Below are 21,867 nucleotides of genomic sequence, written 5' to 3' on the forward strand. Positions count from 1 at the left end.
AGGATAAAGTTCCAAGGAATAAAGGTTGGAGAGTGTGTTCAACTTCCTTTGGAATGGAAGTTGTTTTTGAAAACTTGCTAATACAATTCATTTTGATTTTCACTGTGAAAGATTTAACACATTTAATCTTTTCAAAACATTACTATGATCTACGGCCCGAACAGATAATAATTTTTAATCTAGTTTCGACAACCTGTAAAAAGCGAATTCAATTGGCTAGTAAAAAGAGACAAATACAAGTAATGAAAAGGTAGAAATTTTATGAAAAACAAGTCAATGAGTCATTTGGGAAAAAAAGGTTTCGGCTTTCTACTTCACCATCTTTATCTGAAAAAATGTGTGAATCTTCCAAAGAAAAAAAAGAAACAAAACAAATCAACTATTTTCTGCATATGCTGTTGACGACACAACTGCTGGAATCAATTTTCAATTATAGGAACAGGCACACTTGCAGACCGGTTTCAAGCTAATTGGTCTCACTTCCCAGATAACACTGGATATCTTATGGATATCCAATTTATGTCCAAATCAAGTCGGAATATCCTTGGACCTATTTTGGATATCCATAAGATATCAAAAAACTGGATATTCTCCCGGGAACCTATTTTGGACATCAATAAGATATTCAAAACAGATAACCATAAGATATCCAAAAACTGGATATTCTCCCGAGGACATATTTTTGATATCCATAAAATATCCAAAACAGATAACCATAAGATATCCAAAATTGAATATCCATAAGATATCCAAAAACTGGATATTCTCCTGAGGACATATTTTTGATATCCATAAAATATCCAAAACAGATAACCATAAGATATCCAAAATTGAATATCCATAAGATATCCAAAAACTGGATATTCTCCCGAGGACATATTTTTGATATCCATAAAATATCCAAAACAGATAACCATAAGATATCCAAAATTGAATATCCGTAAAATATACAAAAACTGGATATTCTCCCGAGGACATATTTTTGACATCCATAAGATATCCAAAACAGATAACCATAAGATATCCAAAATTGAATATCCATAAGATATTGAAAAACTGGATATCCTCCCAGACATGACTGGATATTATCTAAAGGACTTGTATCTAATGTACTTTTCACCAATATTTACCAATTCTCTGCTCAAAAACCACTGATCTACCATGCAGTTCTTGTCAAACAGCTGTAGCAACACTGTAAGTGCAACTGAGCATGCCGTTTGACATTTCATGTTGCATGTTGAATTGCCTGGTCAAACGTCAAAGACTGGGAAAAGAGACACGTGTGGTCCGTAGTTTGTGAAGTACCTAGTGTTTTTATTAGTTGTTATGATCCCATTTAGATGTTTATTTGAATCGGTGTTTGATTTGTAAATCTTATTAAAAGCAGTCCAAGCAGGTAAATATTCCATTAAATATTTTATAACCTGACAGCTATATAATCAAATTTTTATACGAAAACGCATTTTGAATAGTGTTGAAAGATGGAAAAACAAAATGTTAAAAGAAAAAAAATGCTCCATGAAATACACAAGAGAACAAGAAAGGAGTTAAAATTACAAGGCAGTGCAGGATCATCCACCTGTTTGGAGACTACCGACACCAATGATTCATCATTTTCCAATATAAGACCTCGTGAATATTCCAGTTCAGTTTCCTCCACTTCGAGTAGTGATGATATCACTGATGCCCATCCTAGTGATGATGTCTTGTCTTGATGAGGCAAATACCCAGGCATTATAATTACCCCTTCTAACTTCTAACTGACTGTGGATGGTGTACACATCATCAAAGGTTTTGTCTATGTTTTTGGTAATTCTTCTTTTATGGAATCGGTATTTTTTGTTTTTCCAAACTGTTTGGTGAATAGTTAAATTTTTTATGTTAGGAATCATTGAATATGTTTATTACAAATCATTTACACACATTCTCTTCTATTCAGTTGCTCTACAAATTATGGTATACTAGGTCCTCGAAAAACAAATGAACCATTATATTTTTTTAACTATTTTATATCTCCAATATTAAAGTAATATGTTTGCGTTATTCAATACTATATAGAATACTGAGCTTGTTGAACTGACAGTTTAAATGAAATGTTAACACAAATACACTTGAATCAACATTATATATTGTTCTTTTTAACTGCTGCTGATGCAGATATTTATATATGAGCTTTTCGTACTAAAATTTACTGTCGAATAACATCCCAAAATGTTTTAATCTACTATTAGGAAACACTCGTCACCTATTGTCCCACACATGTCGACCAAAATCAATTATAACAATATAAAGTATACACGTCCATGAAGGATATCTTATAAATGTCCACGGAGAACATCTCATGGACGTCCGTAATGGATATCTTATGGACTTACCTCTCGAATACCCTATGGATGTCCATGGCAGATATCTTAAAGACGTCCTTTGCGGATATATTATGGACGTCTTTCATGGATATCTTATGGACGTCCAAGTTGGTGGCCTGAGGATATCTTATGGATGTCCATGAGATATCCTTTGGATATAAATTGGATATATAATGGATATCCATCGTACATCAATAAGATATCCGTTGTTGTATGGGTTTAGACCTAACCTAATCTTTTGCCCCCAATATGGTGCCTTGTGGAATACCAGTCATTTTCCCGCAATTTCAATGCAGCGTGGGAATTCCTGATGACGCAAATACAAAATGAACAAATATTTAATCAAGTCCTCACCTCTTTGACAGGTCCTGATGTGCTACGAGCGGTCGTGAAAGACGAAGTCATGATGTTCGTGAGAGCGAGATCCTCCGGAGACGATCTTGACTCCTGAAAAAGAGCAAGTTCAATGTAAACTTTCATTGTTTGGGAGGCCATTGTTGTCCGAGATTCTTCTGGTGATTTACGAGTGTTTACGCATTTCCGCGTGTGTTATATAACCCGGTTGAATGAACAGAGGATGTGAAGCAGTTTGAGAGACAACAATGAGATGAGGAGAATTCAAAGTACTGTTTATTTCGAGAATTATCAAGGCCATCATGAAGTCGTAGTTTCACAGAAATGCCCGCCAGAAAGTATGCAACAAAATGAAGTTCCTATCATTGATTCCACAAGAAAAATATATTTTTGTACAACTGCCATTAAAAGAGATATTTTTAATGGTTGTCAAGAGTACTGAAAGATGATGTTTACGAAGAACACTAGTTTTTTAAGGTGATTGACAATGTTTCATGATGAATTTCACTAGTTCGGACTACTGTCTACTGAAATCCCTGAAACAACTAAAAGAAGAATTGAAAATGAATAGCTGAAAATAACAATTATATTAACCAAAATAAACCTGAAATGAAATAATAGTGAAATAAACTACAAGTAAAATAGAACAATTGAATAAATATATCCCTCAGGGTGTCGGGTTATCATTTTATTGTTGCTTTATGAACTTTTTCCATTCCTTTCTATCTCTAGCCAGTGTCTTTACTTCGTTCCATTGTTTATTTCTTCCGTGTAGAATTTTTCCTATCATGTCGTTCCAGGTTTTTTCAGGTCTTCCTCTTCTTCTCTTGTTTTGTGTTTTCGCTTCATAGATTTGTTTCACAGGTCTTTTGTTTGGCATTCTCTGTATGTGTCCCCACCATCTTAATTGTTTTTGTTCTATAAATGAAATAATGCCTTCTATGTCTAGTTCTTCTCTTATTCGTGTATTTCTTATCTTATCTCTCCTTGTCACTCCTATAATTCTCCTCAGGTATTTCATTTTTGTTGCTTGTATTCTACTTTTGATTTTTTTTGTTAATATCCAAGATTCACATCCATATGTTAATACTGGCCTATATATAGTTGCATTTCTATCAATGGTTCGCTTTCGTTTAACTGGTTCCTTTCTGTTGTTTCTGTTGATCCTTCTTCATTTCCTTGACCTAGTAGTGTCTGGAAATATTCTTTCCATCTCTTCATTATATCTATTTCGTTTGTAATTTTGTCACCTTCACGTCACGTTGGTTCACTGACGTTTCGATTGTTAGTATCTACAATCGTCTTCGGGTGATGACTGGACTGATTCCTCCGAGAGATGACTATTTATAGGTTGTTCGAGTACTTTCACTTATCCCTGCTTTACATTTTCCGCTTCGCTGGTTCCGTGGGAGATGACCGTTTTGGTGGGAGTTGGCCATTTTTCGCTTGATGATGGGTTTCCATATATTGCGGATTTCTACGCTGGCCTGGCTGAATACGTTGTTGGACAGCATGTATGCGGCTTCCCTGAATTTTCTCCTGAACCAATGTTCCTCTCTGTGCAAGATCTCAGCTTGGGACCACTCGATGTTGTGTTGATAGATACAAACATAGTCTGCTATTCCTGATTTGCTGGTTTCCCCTCGCTGTGTGTGTTTCTTGTGCTCGGCAATGCGAACATTCAATGGCCTCTTAGTTTCACCAATATAGGATTTTCCGCACTCACAGGGTATCCGATAAATGCAATTCTTGGAATCGCAGTCCGCATTTGGTGGCCTGGTTTTCGTGAGGCTGCTACGGATAGTGTTACCGGATCTGAAGCAGGTTCTGATGTCGTCCTTGGAACCAATTCTTCTTATCCTCTCCGATAATCCTTTGATGTAGGGAAGTGCAAGCACTGGTTTTGATGGCTTCTCTTCCTTACGAGGCTCCTGCTGTCTTTCAGCCAAAGTCTTTTCTACCATCGCTTTGGAGTAGCCATTTCGTTGAAGATCATTTTTGATGATGTCTAGTTCCTTCTCGAGACCTTCCTTCGTATTACAGAGCCCAAAAGCACGGTCTTATATAGTTCTGATGATTCCTCTTTCAGTCGATTGATGGTGGTTGGATTCGTGGTTCAGATACTGTCCCGTACGAGTGGTTTTCGGTATACAGATATTTCCCACTTAGTGTCGGTCCTCTTCACCAAAATGTTTAAAAATGGCAATTCGTTGTGGATTTCCTTCTCCATTGTGAAATTGGTGGAAGGTCTCAAGCTGTTGATGTGTTTCAGGAAGGCGTCTAGTTCAGTATTTCCATGGTTCCATATTATGAAGGTGTCGTCAACATATCTTAACCAGACCCGAGGTTTCTTGTGGGCTTCTTCAATGGCCAGAGTTTCAAACCACTCCATATATATGTTGGCTATGACTGGTGAAAGTGGCGATCCCATTGGCAGTCCCTCATCTTGTGTAAAGAGTTTGTCCTTCAATTGGAAACAACAGTTTCGTACACAGCATCCTAGTAACTACTTCTATAGGTAGATTCGTTCTCTCTTTCAGGTTCCCGTCTTCGGATAGCTTTCTCTGTATGATTTGGAGTGCTTCTTCGACCGCAACGTTGGTGTAAAGGCTTTCCACGTCGAAACTAATTAGTTGATCTTCCTTTGTGATTTCAATTGACCCTAGTAGTTCGACAAAATGCCTTGAATTCTTCACGAAAGACGATGTTTTTCCTTGTAATGGTTGCATTAAGAGAAGTGAAAATCTAGACAAATTTTGAGTAGCCGAATATCTGGAGCTAATGATCGGTTTAAGTGGTCGGTCTAAGTGAACTAACGTGACTTGGAATCTCTACACTTTTTATTTTTATTTACTTTTTTCATTCCTTTATTTTTATTTTGTTTTTATTTATTCAATTGTTGTATTTTACTTGTAGTTTATTTCACTATTATTTCATTTCAGGTTTATTTTGCTTAATATAATTGTTATTTTCAGCTATTCATTTTTAATTCTTCTTTTTTAGTTGTTTCAGGGATTTCAAATCATTTTATATAGTAGACAATGGAAGTCCGAACTAGTGAAAGAACACTAGTGTTGGAAATATTTTTAACACGATTTTTTTTGACCAAATAGCAATAAACAAAACATAATTGTTCAACTTTCAAGGAAGTTTTATTATGAACAATAGATATAGATACACATACATGTCGCGCGTCTAGTGACTGACTGGCTCACCAACGAAGGAGTTGATGTATTGCCATGGCCAGCACAATCACCGGACCTGAATCCCATCGAGCATGTGTGGGACATGCTTCAATGAAGAATTACTCCGCATATGGGGAACATTCACACAACGTTTCAATTGAGAGAGCTTTTAATCGCTGAATGGGCAAATGTACCTCAACAAGACATTGACAATCTCATTTTGTCGATGCACGATAGATGTAGGGCCGTAATAAACCAGCGTGGAGACCATACTTTGTACTGATTCCAATTTTTTTTGTATTATGATTTTTTTTCGGGGTGCCAAAGAAGAGCCATATTTTTTTTAGTTTTGCTTATATGCGCACTCAGTATTTTTGACCATTTAATAAATTTTGTTGTAAGTTACATTCGTTTAATAATCACCCGTCAACTTTTTTTTCCCTAAAGCGATCTAAAAAAAAAATATTGCCATTTTTAAAAATATCCCTAGACTTTTCCGATGTGTGTATTTGAACTATCTGAGATGACAATTTCATTGGCATTAACATTTAATTCTTGAAGTGGAAAGGGCGATGCTGTAACGTTGGAACTAGCTATTGCATTTTTATAAGCATTCTTATAAGATATAGATTGATCGATGTAACCCTCAGCAACGGTTGTAGATTTCCATCCTCCGTGCTTCTGAATATCCGTTATATTTGCTACTGATACTGCTAGCAAAGAAGCAGAAGACCTCCTGGAACAGTGACCTGTATATTCCTTTGGTTCCGGGAGGTTCAGAAACTCAGCAATGGTAGAAGGCATTTTCCCAAACATGTTTATACCCACTGAAAAAAAAATATTTGCATCCATGGATGATAGAATAGCTTCCGTGACCTCAGAAGCACAAGTTGACGGATCATTAGAGCTGGCCATTTCGAAAATGGTCTTGAAGATCATCCCACTCAGCAAATCTGTAGTGCCAAACTTTGTGCGGCTTAGATTGTTCCCCAACATTCATCAGGAATTCACTCAACAATGAAATGAGTTTGTGGTCAGAAGATCTCAGTGGACACCTCACGGTGAGTGTGTGAATTTCTGAATTGGTTTTTAGGCATTGATCCAGAAGACTAGGCCAGGCATTCTGGTTGACTCATTTATAATTTGGGTAGGTCCACTGTTTACTGCAAAAGCCTCTGCTTCTCGACCTTGTCCGTCTTTTACATTTGAAAATTTGAGCCATTCGATATTGTGGATATAGAAATCACAGTATATGGAATACGCAGAAAGTCAATAGTATTTGCAAGTGAAAAGAAAGTGCTCTATAGTGTGTATCGCTTGGTGGTCGATAAACGCAGTGATCTTCTGTGATATTATTCAAAACCACATAACATCTGAGTTTTGGGGTTCCAGCATTTCCTCTCGTTGACAGGTGAGATTGCTTTTGGTAAAAAGAGATATTTTAAAGTTACGCCTGAATCGGGAGTGGAAATCATAGCCGGGATAAAGAAAATTGACGGGGATTGTTCAAGCACTGACTTCAATTCTGTGTCAAATCAGCCCCCACCTGAAGATCCGATTGGGGAGCTATTTTGCCTCTAGGAGCGCCATTATGCAATTTTTCCTTGTATTCCCACCCTTGAAACCGGGCGATGCCGGTTGAAATCAACATCTACCATTTCTATTCATCCCCTCAAACAAAATTGAGCATCTAAATAAGACCCTAAAATAGATAGAACCCCGTTCTGAAATAGTCAAAGATTGCTTTCAAAATCATCTCAACATACACACCTTCTTCCCTTTCTTCGCTTTGATCAAGGCCTTGAACGGTTCGGGATAGTTATCAGCCTCATCTATCTCCTCTCCCTCCTTCTTCTTTCCTATTGCGCTCAAATTAACCTCAGATTTCTTGCTGCCTCTGGAGTTGGGTATCAGCTTCCCAACTACTACCTTAGGCTTGTCCTCTTTGGAAATTGCTTTGATAACGCCTCTGTTGTTCTTCCTCCTGACCACCGTTCTTCTAGAAGTGATCTCGCTGACCTCCGCTACAACAGACTCTCTAACAACCGAAGACCTTCTCGGGGTGGGATCTGCCTGAGTTCTCGATTCAATGTTCACACTTACGCTAACAGGTTTCATGAGTTTCTCATCGTTTTCTGTAGCGCTGGTGAGGAAGCTCTCTTTAACTCTACTTCTGGAATTGTAAGCTGGAGGCTCTATCTCATTGGATTCGGTTTTGAGCTTTGTCACGATTGCCTCGTCGTCAGCTCTGTTGCCTCCTCTGGATCTGCTTCTGGCTAGGACTTCGGTGTTGACTATCTTTGGTTCTGTTTCGAAAAGAGGCAAAACTTCCAGCTTCGATTCGTCGATGATTGGGGGGTTGTCTCTGGATCGGAAACGGCCCCTAGAGGAAAAGGTTGGCGTGGGATTGGATCTTTTTCCAGAGTCATCGACACTTCGCTTGGTGGTGGTTTTTCTTCTGCTGATTTGATCTCTGAAAAATCGTTGGAAAGTGAGGAAATATGATGAAATTTCATAGTGATATTTCCGCCGAACAGTTCACAGAACCAAACGATTTGTTTTGGAAATATTTTGAAAAGTCGTCGACTTTAATTTTTGGAGACCTTGAGTTGAGTTGTACCTTGAATGAAAGAAACATTTTTGAATTCAAAATAGAACCATCAACTTTGTTATATCTCTGGTGGTTATTCGAGATTGAACTATTTTAAATACTGAAAACTTGAATTCCAAAATACAGGTGGAAAAAGCCAAAAAAGTTTCATGTGCAAACAATTATTCATTTCACAAAAATTTTGCACACTTTCTGTGCTATTACCCACAAATTGGTTTCCTTTGAAATTGAAATCAGCAGAAAAGGTCATGTTTAGATATGTTTGAACAGATTGAAATTCTTTGTGCCTCACATGGAAAAACTCAAAGGAAAATAACTTCATTTCACATACTATTCAATGAAATATTCAGAAGATAATCCTTTCATATCTTACAATAAATAGGCAGATTTTGTTCGGTGAACGTTGTTTTGGAGATGACCTTATGAAAAAGTATCCAATGGGATGAGATCAGGTGATTTTGCTGACCATTCCTTGCACCGTTTTGACCTATCCATCTATTCGGTAATATTTAATTTGAATATTCTATTCTGGGAACTCTTAATTGTGGTTGCTGCTCCATCCTATTGAAACCACGAAGAAATATTCAGAAAAACCTTGTTTTGAGATGATCTTAGAATGAAAAATCTAATAGGATGAGGTCAGGTCATCCAGCTGGCCATTTTATGGCACTTTTCCAGCCTGGTCAAATATTTTCGAATATTGCATTCAAATATTTTATTTCAGAAACTCCAAGTTGTGGTTGTTGCTCCATTCTATCAAAACCACGAAGAAAAATGTATTATATTCAAAAAACTTTGTTTAAGGATGAACTAATGGAGAAACATCTAATGGAATGAGATCAGGTGATCTTGCTGGCCATTCTATTGCTGGTATTATATTCAAAAAACTTTGTTTAAGGATGAACTAATGGAGAAACATCTAATGGGATGAGATCAGGTGATCTTGCTGGCCATTCTATTGCTGGTATTATATTCAAAAAACTTTGTTTAAGGATGAACTAATGGAGAAACATCTAATGGGATGAGATCAGGTGATCTTGCTGGCCATTCTTGGGCACCGTTTTGACCTATTCATCTATTCGGTAATATTTAATTAAGTTTTCTATTCTGAGGACTCTTAAATGTGGTTGCTGCTCCATCCTATTGAAACCACGAAGAAATATTCAGAAAAACCGTGTTTTGAGATGATCTTACAATAAATATATCTAATAGGATGAGGTCAGGTCATTTTGCTGGCCATTTTAAGGCACTTCTCCAGCCTGGTCAAATATTCTTGAATATTGCATTCAAATATTTCATTTCAGAAACTCCAAGTTGTGGTTGTTGCTCCATCTCATCAAAACCACGAAGAAAAATGTATTATATTCAAAAATTTTTGTTTAATGATGAACTAATGGAGAAAAATCTAATGGGATGAGATCAGGTGATCTTGCTGGCCATTCTATTGCTGGTATTATATTCAAAAAACTTTGTCTAAGGATGAACTAATGGAGAAACATCTAATGGGATGAGATCAGGTGGTCTTGCTGGCCATTCTTAGGCACCGTTTTGACCTATTCATCTATTCGGTAATATTTAATTAAAGTATTATATTCTGAGAACTCTTAAATGTGGTTGCTGCTCCATCTTATTGAAACCACGAAGAAATATTCAGAAAAACCGTGTTTTGAGATGATCTTACAATAAAAATATCTAATAGGATGAGGTCAGGTCATCTTGCTGGCCATTTTAAAGCACTTTTCCAGCCTGGTCAAATATTCTTGAATATTGCATTCAAATATTTTATTTCAGAAACTCCAAGTTGTGGTTGTTGCCCCATCCTATCAAAACCACGAAGAAAAATGTATTATATTCAAAAAACTTTGTTTAAGGATGAACTAATTGAGAAACATCTAATGGGATGAGATCAGGTGATCTTGCTGGCCATTCTATTGCTGGTATTATATTCAAAAAACTTTGTTTAAGGATGAACTAATGGAGAAACAACTAATGGGATGAGATCAGGTGATCTTGCTGGCCATTCCTAGGCACCGTTTTGACCTATTAATCTATTCGGTAATATTTAATTAGAGTATTCTATTCTGAGAACTCTTAAATGTGGTTGCTGCTCCATCTTCTGCGAAGAAATATCGTATATTAAAAAAAAACTTCATTATGAGATGATCTTATATGAAAAAGTCTAATAGTATGAGGTCAGGTCATCTTGCTGGCCATTTTAAGGCAATTTTTCAGCCTGGTCAAATATTCTTGAATATTGCATTCAAATATTTTATTTCAGAAACTCCAAGCTATGGTTGTTGCTCCATCCTTTTAAAATATATTCAAAATACCATGTTTAAGGATGACCTAATGGGAACACATCTGATGGGATGAGATCAGGTGATCTAACTGGCTATTCCAAGTCACCTTTTTGACCTATACATCTATTCGGGAATATTGAATTTGAATATTCTCTTCTAGGAATTCTCAAATGCGATTGCTGCTCCTTTCTATTGAAACACCGAAGAAATATAGTATGTTTTGGTTAGTTTCCGGGCTTTACTGTTATCTTCTTTGGTTAAAATCTGGAGATTGTCACCAAAACATTGACGCCAGCTGTGAAAACCTACATTTCTATATTTCTTGTTTTGAGATGATTCTTTGAGGAAAAATTCAACGGGATGAGGTTAGGTGACCTTGCTAGTCATTCAAAGGCACTTTTTCAACATACTCATCTATTTGAGAATGCTGTGTTTGAATATTTTATTCTAGAAACTCTTAAATGTATGTATTGCTCCATCCTATTTAAAACACGAAGAAATATAGTATATTCAGAAAAAACTTGTTTTGAGATAATCTTATGAGGAAAAATCTAATGGGATGAGATCAGGTGATCTTGGTGGCCATTCCAGGACACTTTTTTGGCCTATCCATCTATTCGGAAATATTGAATTCAAATATACTATTTTAGGAATTCTTGGAAGTGGTTGTTGCTCCGTCCTATTGAAACCACGAAAAAGAATATAGTAAATTCAGAGGAACCTTTCTATGAGACGATCATATAAGAAAAAATCTAGTGGGATGAGGCAAGGTGATCTTGCTGGTCATTCCAATGTACTTTTGCAACCCATTCATCTATTCGGGAATATTGCATTTGAATATTCTATTCTAGGAATTATTAAATGTGTTTGTTGCTCAACCATATTGAAACCACGAAGAAGAATGTAGATTATTCAGAAAATACAATGTTTGTGATATGACCTCATGAAAAAATCCAATAGGATGAGGTCAGGTGGTCATGATGGTTATTCCAAGGCACCTTCTCGATCTTTTCAAGAATATTGTATTTGAATATTCCGTTCTAGAGCTGTAACTCTAGGAATGAGAAAGAGCATCGGGTTTTTCCGGATTCGTAATCGACACGTCAAAATACGTAAGTACGCGTTTTTTTGAAAGGTGTAAAAATATAGATTACCAACCTATGCGAAAATTTTCTGATATATATTATGTTATTGTTCAAGCTCTTGTTCAGTTAAATACGTGTCAAAGTTTTGTAAACTATCCAGTGAAAATCTCATGATGAAGTGAAAATATGACAATATAATGCATGAATGCGTTTGAAATATAATTCAATTTCATACAGAGAGACTTCCCACTCACCTGGATCTTTCATTTGGTCTACCCCTCGATGACAGATCTAGGGTGATCTTCTCCGGGCTAAAAGTCTCTATCTTCCTCCCTGTCCTTGACCTTCCCTCGCTATGAGCAAACTCAGCGCTAAACACAGAAGGTCCTTTTCTAGTACCTTCCACAAGAGGCGTGGACGACTCAATCCTTCTTCTACTGCTCCTGGAAGGTATCGTGGAAGGCGCTGCCTGAAAAACAACCTCGGGGGCCCTGGTACCTCTAACTCTAGTCCTAGATCTGCTTGCTTGGGTGGGCGCTTCGGAGAAGGTATTTGGGTTCCTCCTCACGCTTGATCTTCTGTGGCCACTTGTAGGTCTGGGGGCTTCTACAGATCTGGGTGTAGTTATGGCTGGAATCGTCTTTAGAATCTCTTCACGAGTTTCCTCCGAAACCGATTCCTCGCTGATGGAGTCTGCGACGAGGGTTTTGAAGGTGGTGTCTAGAGGTTCCTCTATGGCGTTGGAGTCTTCAAGTTCTGGAGGGGGAGCTGCAGATGAAGTTGGCTCGTGATGAACCAGCTTCTTTATAGTCCGAACTGAAGTACTTCTTGGTAGCTCAGGATACTCCGAAGCTAGTGGTTGCTGCTGAATCAAGTTTCTTCTTGGAAAGTTTTGGGCTTCAAATTTACTCTCAGTCAACACTCTGGTTTTCTTGACCTTTCTGAAAGGTTCATGGTTTGTTTCGTCTACGATTTCCTGCACCTCATAGGAAGGTCTGCTGAGGGGTTTTTGCACCGATTTGAAGGCTCTTCTTTCAGTAGCTTCGGTTGTTACCGGTCTAGGCGTACGTCTCTCGGGAGCTTCAGCTACGGTGAAAGAACGTCTTTCCATAGCCTCTGTAGCGACTGGTTTTGGTTGTGTTTTGTGCTCAGAGTGATCTGGAACTCGTTTTCTGGAAACTACCCGCCTGCTTGTGGGTTCCGATTGAGCTGGTGTGGCTTCTTTGAAGGTTTGGTATTCCTGGGTGGCTGAGAATCTGGATCTTCCACGTGATCTGGATGGCCTTGGGGTTTCCGAAGCTACGTCGGGTTTCTGTAATGAAAGGAAGGTTTGTTGTATTTTTCAAGTTGTAATGAAGCCATGTGTCACCAATTTCAGACAACAATGGAAAAAAATGGAAGAGTTTTACCCGGATTCACCGCCTAGGCAGCAGTACAATATTTTTGTGATATACAGGGTGTAACTAAATAAACGTAAAAAATTCAAGGAGGTGATTCCTCATCGAAAAAAAGATAGGATCTTCCATATGAAGAAATTTCATTGGAGCATCCCTTGTTAAGATACAGCCCCTTAAAGGGGGTACATAGAATTTGTATAACAATTTTTTTCACAAGCACTAAAAAAGTTACAATATTGAAATTAACCTGACGTTTTGTACTACCAAAAAGACACTTAGCCAGAAATTCATTTGGTTTACCCCATAGTGGTGAGGGGTGGAAAAAGCAACCCCTAAAATTTATTTCCAATGTAACTTTTTGTCTAATCATTTGTTTGCCATTTGAAAATTTATTTCCGATAGCCTATTTCATTCTAAACAAAAAATGTCTCCTGGGTTTTTTGCCAAAAATCAACCAGTTCGCAGCAAAAAAATATTTTAGAAACAACTACAGAGTAACATCGTCATAAATGCGAAAATACGAAACTAATCTATCTAGTAGGTCGCTATTAGCGATAGTGACAATCAAATTGGTATGACGCTGTCAGTTTGTGAATTTTCGAAATTGAATCAATACTAATTGTTCTGTTCTTAATTTGCTATTTTAATAATTCACTTGTTATTGAAATGGCATACACAAATGAGGAAATGGCTGATATGCATTACGTTTACGGTCTGTCGCAGGGAAATGGGTTAGAAGCTTCTAGAAAATATGCTGAAATGTATCCTCAACGGCAGCATCCTTCGCATAGAATATTTGCTCGACTTCATCAACGATTACGAGAATATGGTTCATTCGACAAAATAACGCAGGGTTGTGGTCGCCATCGAGAAGTACGAACACCAAAGCTTGAGGAAACAGTACTTGATTTGATTGAAGAACAACCTACTACCAGTACTAGAAAGATTGGTTTCCAGCTAAATGTTGATCATATGACGGTATTTTGAATTTTAAAGGAACAACTCTTATACCCTTACCATCTTGAATTTTACAATTGTATGCTGGAAATGATTAGAAGAAATTGTGACTTTCTGAAGACGATAGAATTCACAGACGAATGTAGTTTTTCCCGGGACAAGATTATTAATTTTCATAATTACCACATATGGGCTGATGAAAACCCTCACGCTATTGTCGAAACTAACCATCAAGAACAGTTTTCTCTTAACGTGTGGCTCGGAGTTATTGGGGATTATTCAATTGGGCCTCATTTTCTACCTCCTCGATTAAATGGTGAGGCATACGTTTAATTTTTAAGAGAAGTGCATCCAGTACTGCTGGAGGAAGTTTCTTTGGGCGTCAGAAGGGATATCTTTTTTATGCATGATGGGACTCCCGCCCATTTTAGTCAAGTAGCACATCAGCATTTAACTGAAACATATGCAAATCAGTGGATAGGTCGAGGAGGACCACAGAACTGACCCGCTTGATCCCCGGATCTTAAACCTCTCGATTTCTCTATTTGGGGCCATTTACAGCATTTGGTTTATCGTACTCCTGTTCGCGATGTAGATGACTTAAGAAACCGCATCATCGATGCGTGCGGGGTAATCAGAGAGACTCCAGGAATATTTGAGCGAATACGTGGCTCAATGCGCCGACGTCTAGACGCATGCGTAATGTCTGAAGGTAGACATATTGAATATTTACCATGATTTCTACATGTTGTGTGTTTTGTTATTAATAAATAAGTTTTTTTATCACCCTTGAATCATTTAATGCAGGTACTAACTACAAAATAACAATAAATTCAGTTCGCATTTTTGGCGATGTATCTCTGTAGTTGTTCGTAAAATAATTTTTTTTGCGAACTGGTTTATTTTGGGCAAAAAACCCAAGCGATATTCTTTGTTTAGAATCAAACAGGCTATCGGAAATAAATCTTTAAATGGTAAACAAATAATAAGGCGAAAAGTTACATTGGAAATAAATTTTAGGGGTTGCGTTTTCCACCCCTTACAACCATGGGGTGAACCAAATAAATTACTGGCTAAGTGTCTTTTTGGTAGTACAAAACGTCAGGTTAATTTCAATATTGTCACTTTTTCAGTGCTTGTGAAAAAAATTGTCAAACAAATTTCATGTACCCCCTTTAAGGGGCTGTATCTTAACAAGGGATGCTCCAATGAGGTTTCTTTATATGAAAGATCCTATATTTTTTTTTAGATGAGGAATCACCTCCTTAAATGTTTCACACTTATTCAGTTACACCCTGTATTATAGTTTATTTTATTAAACTTGAAATCCATAACAAAAAAGATCCAGTTTCTTGCTAGATAATACTATGTTTTTGTTACTGAATGTTTCATAAAATGAGATATTACAAATACTAAACTAACCCTTGTGAATTTTCATTTTTCTGACAAAATGTTTTTTTTTTCATCAATTTCTATTTCGTCCCCTCCAAAGTAGTCCCCTTTAGATATGAAACACTTGTACACGTACACACGTTGCAAAACGCCGTTCTTTCATGGGTCTCTTCAATCTTGAGAACAGAAAAAAGTCACATGAGACCAAATCTGGTAAATACGGTGGATGAGGACATTTCCTTCGTACATGATAGGGGTGTAATTTTTTTGTTACTTCTCTTCAATGATTATATAAGGAAACAGAATCGTCGAAAACAATCACAAGCCATGTTTCGACAAACAGTGTTGATCACTTTAAAAAAGAAGATGTTTTCAAATTCTTTTTTAAAACTCTTTTGGAATATACCCGGACCAATTAGAGTCTCATATTTCAAAATCCTTGGAGCGTATTAACGTTTACGAAATTCAGATTTATTACCTGATTCGCTTATCTTATAATTCGTCTATCAAAACCGGATCACTTATACATTATGTCTAACAACATACTTGGCATAATTTTAGGTTGGAACGTGATTGAAATTTTTGATAGTGGAAGAAATTAATAATTCATGACAGGTTGTAGTTGATTGAATATGGTTTCATTTCGTTTTTAGTTATAATGGAATTGTTACTTTAGTTTCGATGAACAAATCTGATAGTTTATATTCATCTCTTAGGAAATTTGCTTCTGTATTCAGAAGGTGATAATAATACATGAAGCAATATTAGAAAGAAACATTTTTTTCAATTTCAATTTTTTCAATTCATTCATTTGATTAACATTCAGTTAAATATTCAGTTGAATAACTGAATACATGAATAACTACACACATCGGAAAAGTCTAGTGATATTTTTAAAAATGGCAATAATTTTTTTTTAGATCGCTTTAGGGAAAAAAAAGTTGACGGGTGATTATTAAACGAATGTAACTTACAACAAAATTTATTAAATGGTCAAAAATACTGAGTGCGCATATAAGCAAAACTAAAAAAAAAATATGGCTCTTCTTTGGCGCCCCGAAAAAAAAATCATAATACAAAAAAAATTGGAATCAGTACAAAGTATAGCCTCCACGCTGGTTTATTACGGTTTATTTCACTAATATTTCATTTCAGGTTTATTTTGATTAATATAATTGTTATTTTCAGCTATTCATTTTCAATTCTTCTTTTTCAGTTGTTTCAGGGATTTCAAATCATTTTATATAGTAGACAATGGAAGTCCGAACTAGTGAAATTCATCATGAAACATTGTCAATCACCTTCAAACAAACCAATTTTCAGATTGAAATGTATCAACTAACATCAATGACATCAACTGACATCAATGATGTGATTGTGAAAGAAAAATGAAAGTTTGAAAAGTGTCAATTAGCAGGTTGAAAACTGCTATTGATAGATCTGAAAAGGTGTCAAATCGAAATATGTCAATTATAGGTGATTAAATGTCAATCGATGAATTTAATAGTTTCCATTGACAAATTGAAAAGTGACAATTAACAGATTCAAAGAAGATCAATTGACCGATTTCAAAATATTTACAAATTGGCAATTGGCAGATATAAAATCAGCGCAAGTCTATGTTGATGTTTTCATCCTAAATCTTTGTAAAATACTCCTTTTAACACAAAAAAAATGTTGTATTTTTCCTAGAATGATTTTCCTGAGTCTGAACTGGATTGAATTCAAAAAATGACATTGAGATAGAAGTGTCTTTTTGGCTAAGTGGTTCGTTGAAAAGTACCAGTCTACGAACATAGCCTTGCGGAACTCCAACTTCAAGTTTTCCTCTGCAGGATATAAAACTTGTGACAGTGTAACTTGTCAGGATTGTTTTTCATCAAACCACAGTATTTTTCTATTGTTAATAAATTACTCCATCACATCGAGTAGTAATTAAGAAAGAGAAAGAATCCAGATTTCTTCACCTTGAAGCTTAATGTCAACCGGTCAGTTTCGAATAAATGGAATCCGTGTACACATCATTAAATATCCGAAAAAACTAGTTTGAGCTATAAATTTCCACGTCACTCTGAAAAAAGGTTTAACATTTCAAGTAGTTCAGTCGCACCTTGGAATGTATAATTTATCAATCAAAGTCGTCCTTTTATTTGGGCAAATCATCGGTTGCACATCAAATTTTATTGAGAAATTCTTGATGCAAGTTCGAATTAGCATATCGGCCCATAGTGTGCCTATGTTTCGAAACGTTTATAAATCAATCGATGCGAACACAGTAGAAAAGTTCAAGGGTATCGGTTCTGGAGGAAGTGGCGGCCGTTCTTCTTCTATATTGTTTCAGAGGGGACACATTAGTAAAGTAGGATAATTCTTGGAAATGTAATATTCGTTTGGAAAAACTGCCTCTGGATTTTTGTTCCACGAGGTGGTGCTCTGCTATAATGTACGGGGTCTGTTCCAAAACATACCAAAAAGTGCATAACAGAACTTCTTTGAGAATTAAAAAAATTCTGGCACAAGTGTTTTATATCTGAGGGGTAATACTTGGATAGGGACAACATAGCAATTGATGAATGCATAAAAATTATTTGAGAAAAATGAATATTCACATCATACTTTGAATAGTGAGTACCCAAAGTAAGTTATTCATTCAGCACAAATTCTGTTCCTATCATTGGGAATAGTATTACGCAAACTGACGGTGGGTAATTACGTAAATCAGGTGTATCCAACGTTATTTGTTCTAATTGTATGGTGTTTGGTGAATTTTGTATATGGAATTATCTTTAAAGAAAGTCGTAATAACGTGTGAAAAGTTTATTGAATTACCAACGGCATATTTACTCAGATTAGCGGTGAAATCGGTAATTGAAGATGAAATTGCCGAAAAAATTTACCGTAGCTTTAGGAATAGAGGTAGGTTGAAATATTCACTTTCATTTTTGTGGTATTCAATTTTCCGCAATATATAAAATAGACGGAGCTAAATCAATAGAAAATCTGCTAAAGTATGATAAAAGACAAACTGAAAAATTCACCCAGAAAAGTTACTTAATTTTATTCGATTTTCAGATTGTTAAAGTTTAAATTCCCAAAAAATCGGCAAAAATCATGACTTCCCCACAAAAAATGTCTTTCAAATAAAACTCACTTCCCCATGTTATCATTATTTACATTCGTCTTATCTCTGGAATTGAAATAGATTTATTTCGAGGAAAAATTAGTTTTTTTTTGAAAAAAACGCTCTGCAGCTTTCTACTCCTCCTTTATTGAACAAGATATGTGTGAACCTTCCATAGAAGCGTCACTTACATGGAACACTCTTGTCCTCAATAGTGTACTTCGAAGTTTCGGGACAAAACACTTTTCTTAATACTTCATCAGCACTCTTTTGGATAACATTACAAGAAGAAGCAATCATGTATTTCATTATTCTACGACCTTGAAAGTTCTCCAGGTAGAAGCTCCATTTTTTTAGGCCTGTGATATATCGTTCGAAAGGTCTCTTCATTCTTTATTCAAAAATGTTACCGCTTTCAAGTTAATTGCAACAATGAAGATAAAATTAATTATAATCATGTGGTTACCGAAATTCGATAAAATATACTTAAAACTTATTTCATGTTGAGGTATTGATAATAAGGAAGTAAGCAAAAACCATAGCAATGTTCTTTTTAGATGGTATCTTTTAAAAGACTGTAAATGATTTCCGTAACAATGTTGGTTTAAAACGCCTTGTCAACTTGTTTTGTATGTTACAACATCAGGTTTCAGTATTTTAATTCAAGTTCGTTAACTTCAAGTCTGACAAATGGTTAGATTAACGGAAATGCATAAAATAACAGTTTTCCAAATGATTGGTTACGGAGATAACCATGAGAAATTTTCTAATTTATTGCCCATATCTTAAGGAACAATGAGCAAGAGAGAGAAGCAGTTTCGCGAGCTTGGTCTTGTGGGGCAGATAGAAAAAGCAGATGCCAATGCAATGAGTGAGTGAGGTAACAGTATTTTATGCATAGAAGAAGGGGAGTACCATGCAAAAATGCAGAACACTGTTGACACACTGGATATTACCCTCTTGAAGAAAGACTCCACGAAATCATCCTCCGATGAAGTCAAAAAGTCCTTAGAAAAAGCAAAAATGCTGTTCCCCACTCCCTGGGATGTTGAGAAAACAATTTGTATGAATCCCCAACCTCCAGAGATGTACGGTTTGATTAAACTTCATAAAGAAGGCAACCCCACCAGACAAGTCGTATCCTACATTGATGCTCCAACCAGTAAGTTGTCAAAATTCTTGAATTCTAAGTTCAGCTAACAAAATTCACACCAACAAATACCGTGATAAATTCCATCGACCTAGCCAATAAGCTGGCCAATATTAACAACATTAATAACATTAAATTAGTATCCTTTGATGTGAAAAACATGTTTCCAAATATTACGACGAACGAATGCCTTCTTCTGCTGAAAGACCTTTCGGATAAACAGAATACCAATCCATATATCACTGAGGAACTATGCAACATCTTCCATACCTGTCTCACACAAAATTGCTTTAAGTACAATGATAACTTCTACCTGCAAAACTCAGGCCTCCCAATGGGGTCACCATTGAGCCCCTTATTAGCAGACATTTTTATGGACAACTTAGAAAACACGTGTATCCTGAAGAATGCCTTATCCCAAAAACACATTTTATTCTGGTTCAGATATGTGGGCCATATCCTCGTGGGTTTTGACGGCTCGGAGAGACAGATAAACCAGGTCGTGAACTTCTTTAATACTCTTCACGATAAGGTAAAATTCACGGTCGAAATAGAACAACAGCATTAACTTCCTGGATCTCACTATTACAAAACGCAAGGATAAATGTCAGTTCAACATCTATACATAGAAAAAACACCTTCACGGACTGTACAATACCGACGGATTCCTTCAGTCCATTATCACACAAATTATCGGCCTTCAGATGTATGATACATAGATAATTTATGATACCGTCATAAGAGGAGGCTTTTCAAAAAGAAATTAGGATCATAAAGCATATAGCATATAAAAACCATATTCCCGCCAACTTAATTGAAAAACTGATCTCCAATAACAACAATAAATTGATCATGAAGAACATAAAGAAGGTAAAAAATATGCTAAATTATTCAGGGAAGCTCTCAGAAAATATAAAGAACTATTTTTCAGAACTCAACATAAGCACATCATTTTCTAATAAGAATTTTTTGAAAAGAGAATAAAGAGACCTTTGAAACGATATATCACAAGCCCATACTTCCTATTTGGAAAATGGGGGGTTGTACCTGTCATTTGAAGGGGGTTGAAAGTAGGGGTGACACTTTTACGTTGAAGTATGTCAAATTATAATTTAAATTTGACGTGTTTCGGGATTTTTTTTAATATGTACATTGACCGAAATAATAAATTTATTCTATTTAGCTTTTACACACTGTATAACCTTCAGCGACATTAGTTGACTTCCAGCCACCATGTCTCTTAAAATTTGTGATGTTTCCACCATTATCAGCAAATAAGGTCGCTGAAGCTCGACGAATGCTATCGCTTATGTAATTTTGAGTACTGAGTGGATTTAAACATTCTACAGTTGTCAATCCGAGATTGCCAAAAGTGTGGACACCAACGGATTGAATCTAACATTTTCTTTTTTTGTAATTCACGAATAATATGTTATATGGAGTATAGACTGGCCTTAAAGACGAATATTGCCTACACAGCAGCAGGTTTTCTTCTAATTACATCAGAAATTATCTCAATATGTTTTGGAACCTGGTATTTTCACAAGCAACTTGTTTTCCCTGTCGTTTAGTGAATAAATTGATGTGTTTGTTAGTTTTTTCCGTCTACACGCACGGTCTAACCCAATAAATACTGCTACCTGAAAATAAATCAACTCAAGTTGATACTTTCATATCCTACAATCCTAATTTTTTGTTAAAATTACCTACAGCAACAGATATGTAGCATTATTTGTTTCCCTTATGAATTTGTTGACCTGCTCGTTGTGGAAAACTTCTGTTTTCTTAACTCTACAACCAAAATTCTTCCTTACAGGAAATGCGATAACCTTTGGCTATATTCACATTGTTCTTCACCAAAATGTCACTTTTCAACCTAGAGTTGTTGCCATTCTTCCCGGCCTAGTCCGGACAAAAACGATTTTGTATTATTCAATCTGAAACTAGAT

The 21,867-nt window shown here is 36.1% G+C and overlaps 1 protein-coding gene across 8 annotated transcripts in view; it reads right to left on the minus strand.

Annotated features, from left to right (window-relative positions):
- LOC111514369 (uncharacterized) overlaps nucleotides 1-21,867 on the minus strand; it is an 86,382-nt gene that overhangs the window by 25,975 nt on the left and 38,540 nt on the right. For all 8 annotated transcript variants that reach the window (XM_074182619.1, XM_074182618.1, XM_074182616.1 and 5 more), the window contains exons 3-5: nucleotides 12,156-13,213; nucleotides 7,676-8,378; nucleotides 2,721-2,813 (exon numbers count right to left, since the gene is read on the minus strand). In XM_074182619.1, the coding sequence (XP_074038720.1) occupies nucleotides 2,721-2,813; nucleotides 7,676-8,378; nucleotides 12,156-13,213 (1,854 nt within the window). The remainder of the gene's footprint in view (nucleotides 1-2,720; nucleotides 2,814-7,675; nucleotides 8,379-12,155; nucleotides 13,214-21,867) is intronic.

This window comes from Leptinotarsa decemlineata, unplaced genomic scaffold (assembly GCF_025532065.1).
Source record: "Leptinotarsa decemlineata unplaced genomic scaffold, Ldec_3_MD MMD2_tig00026328_RagTag_RagTag, whole genome shotgun sequence".
Lineage (NCBI taxonomy): Eukaryota > Metazoa > Arthropoda > Insecta > Coleoptera > Chrysomelidae > Leptinotarsa > Leptinotarsa decemlineata.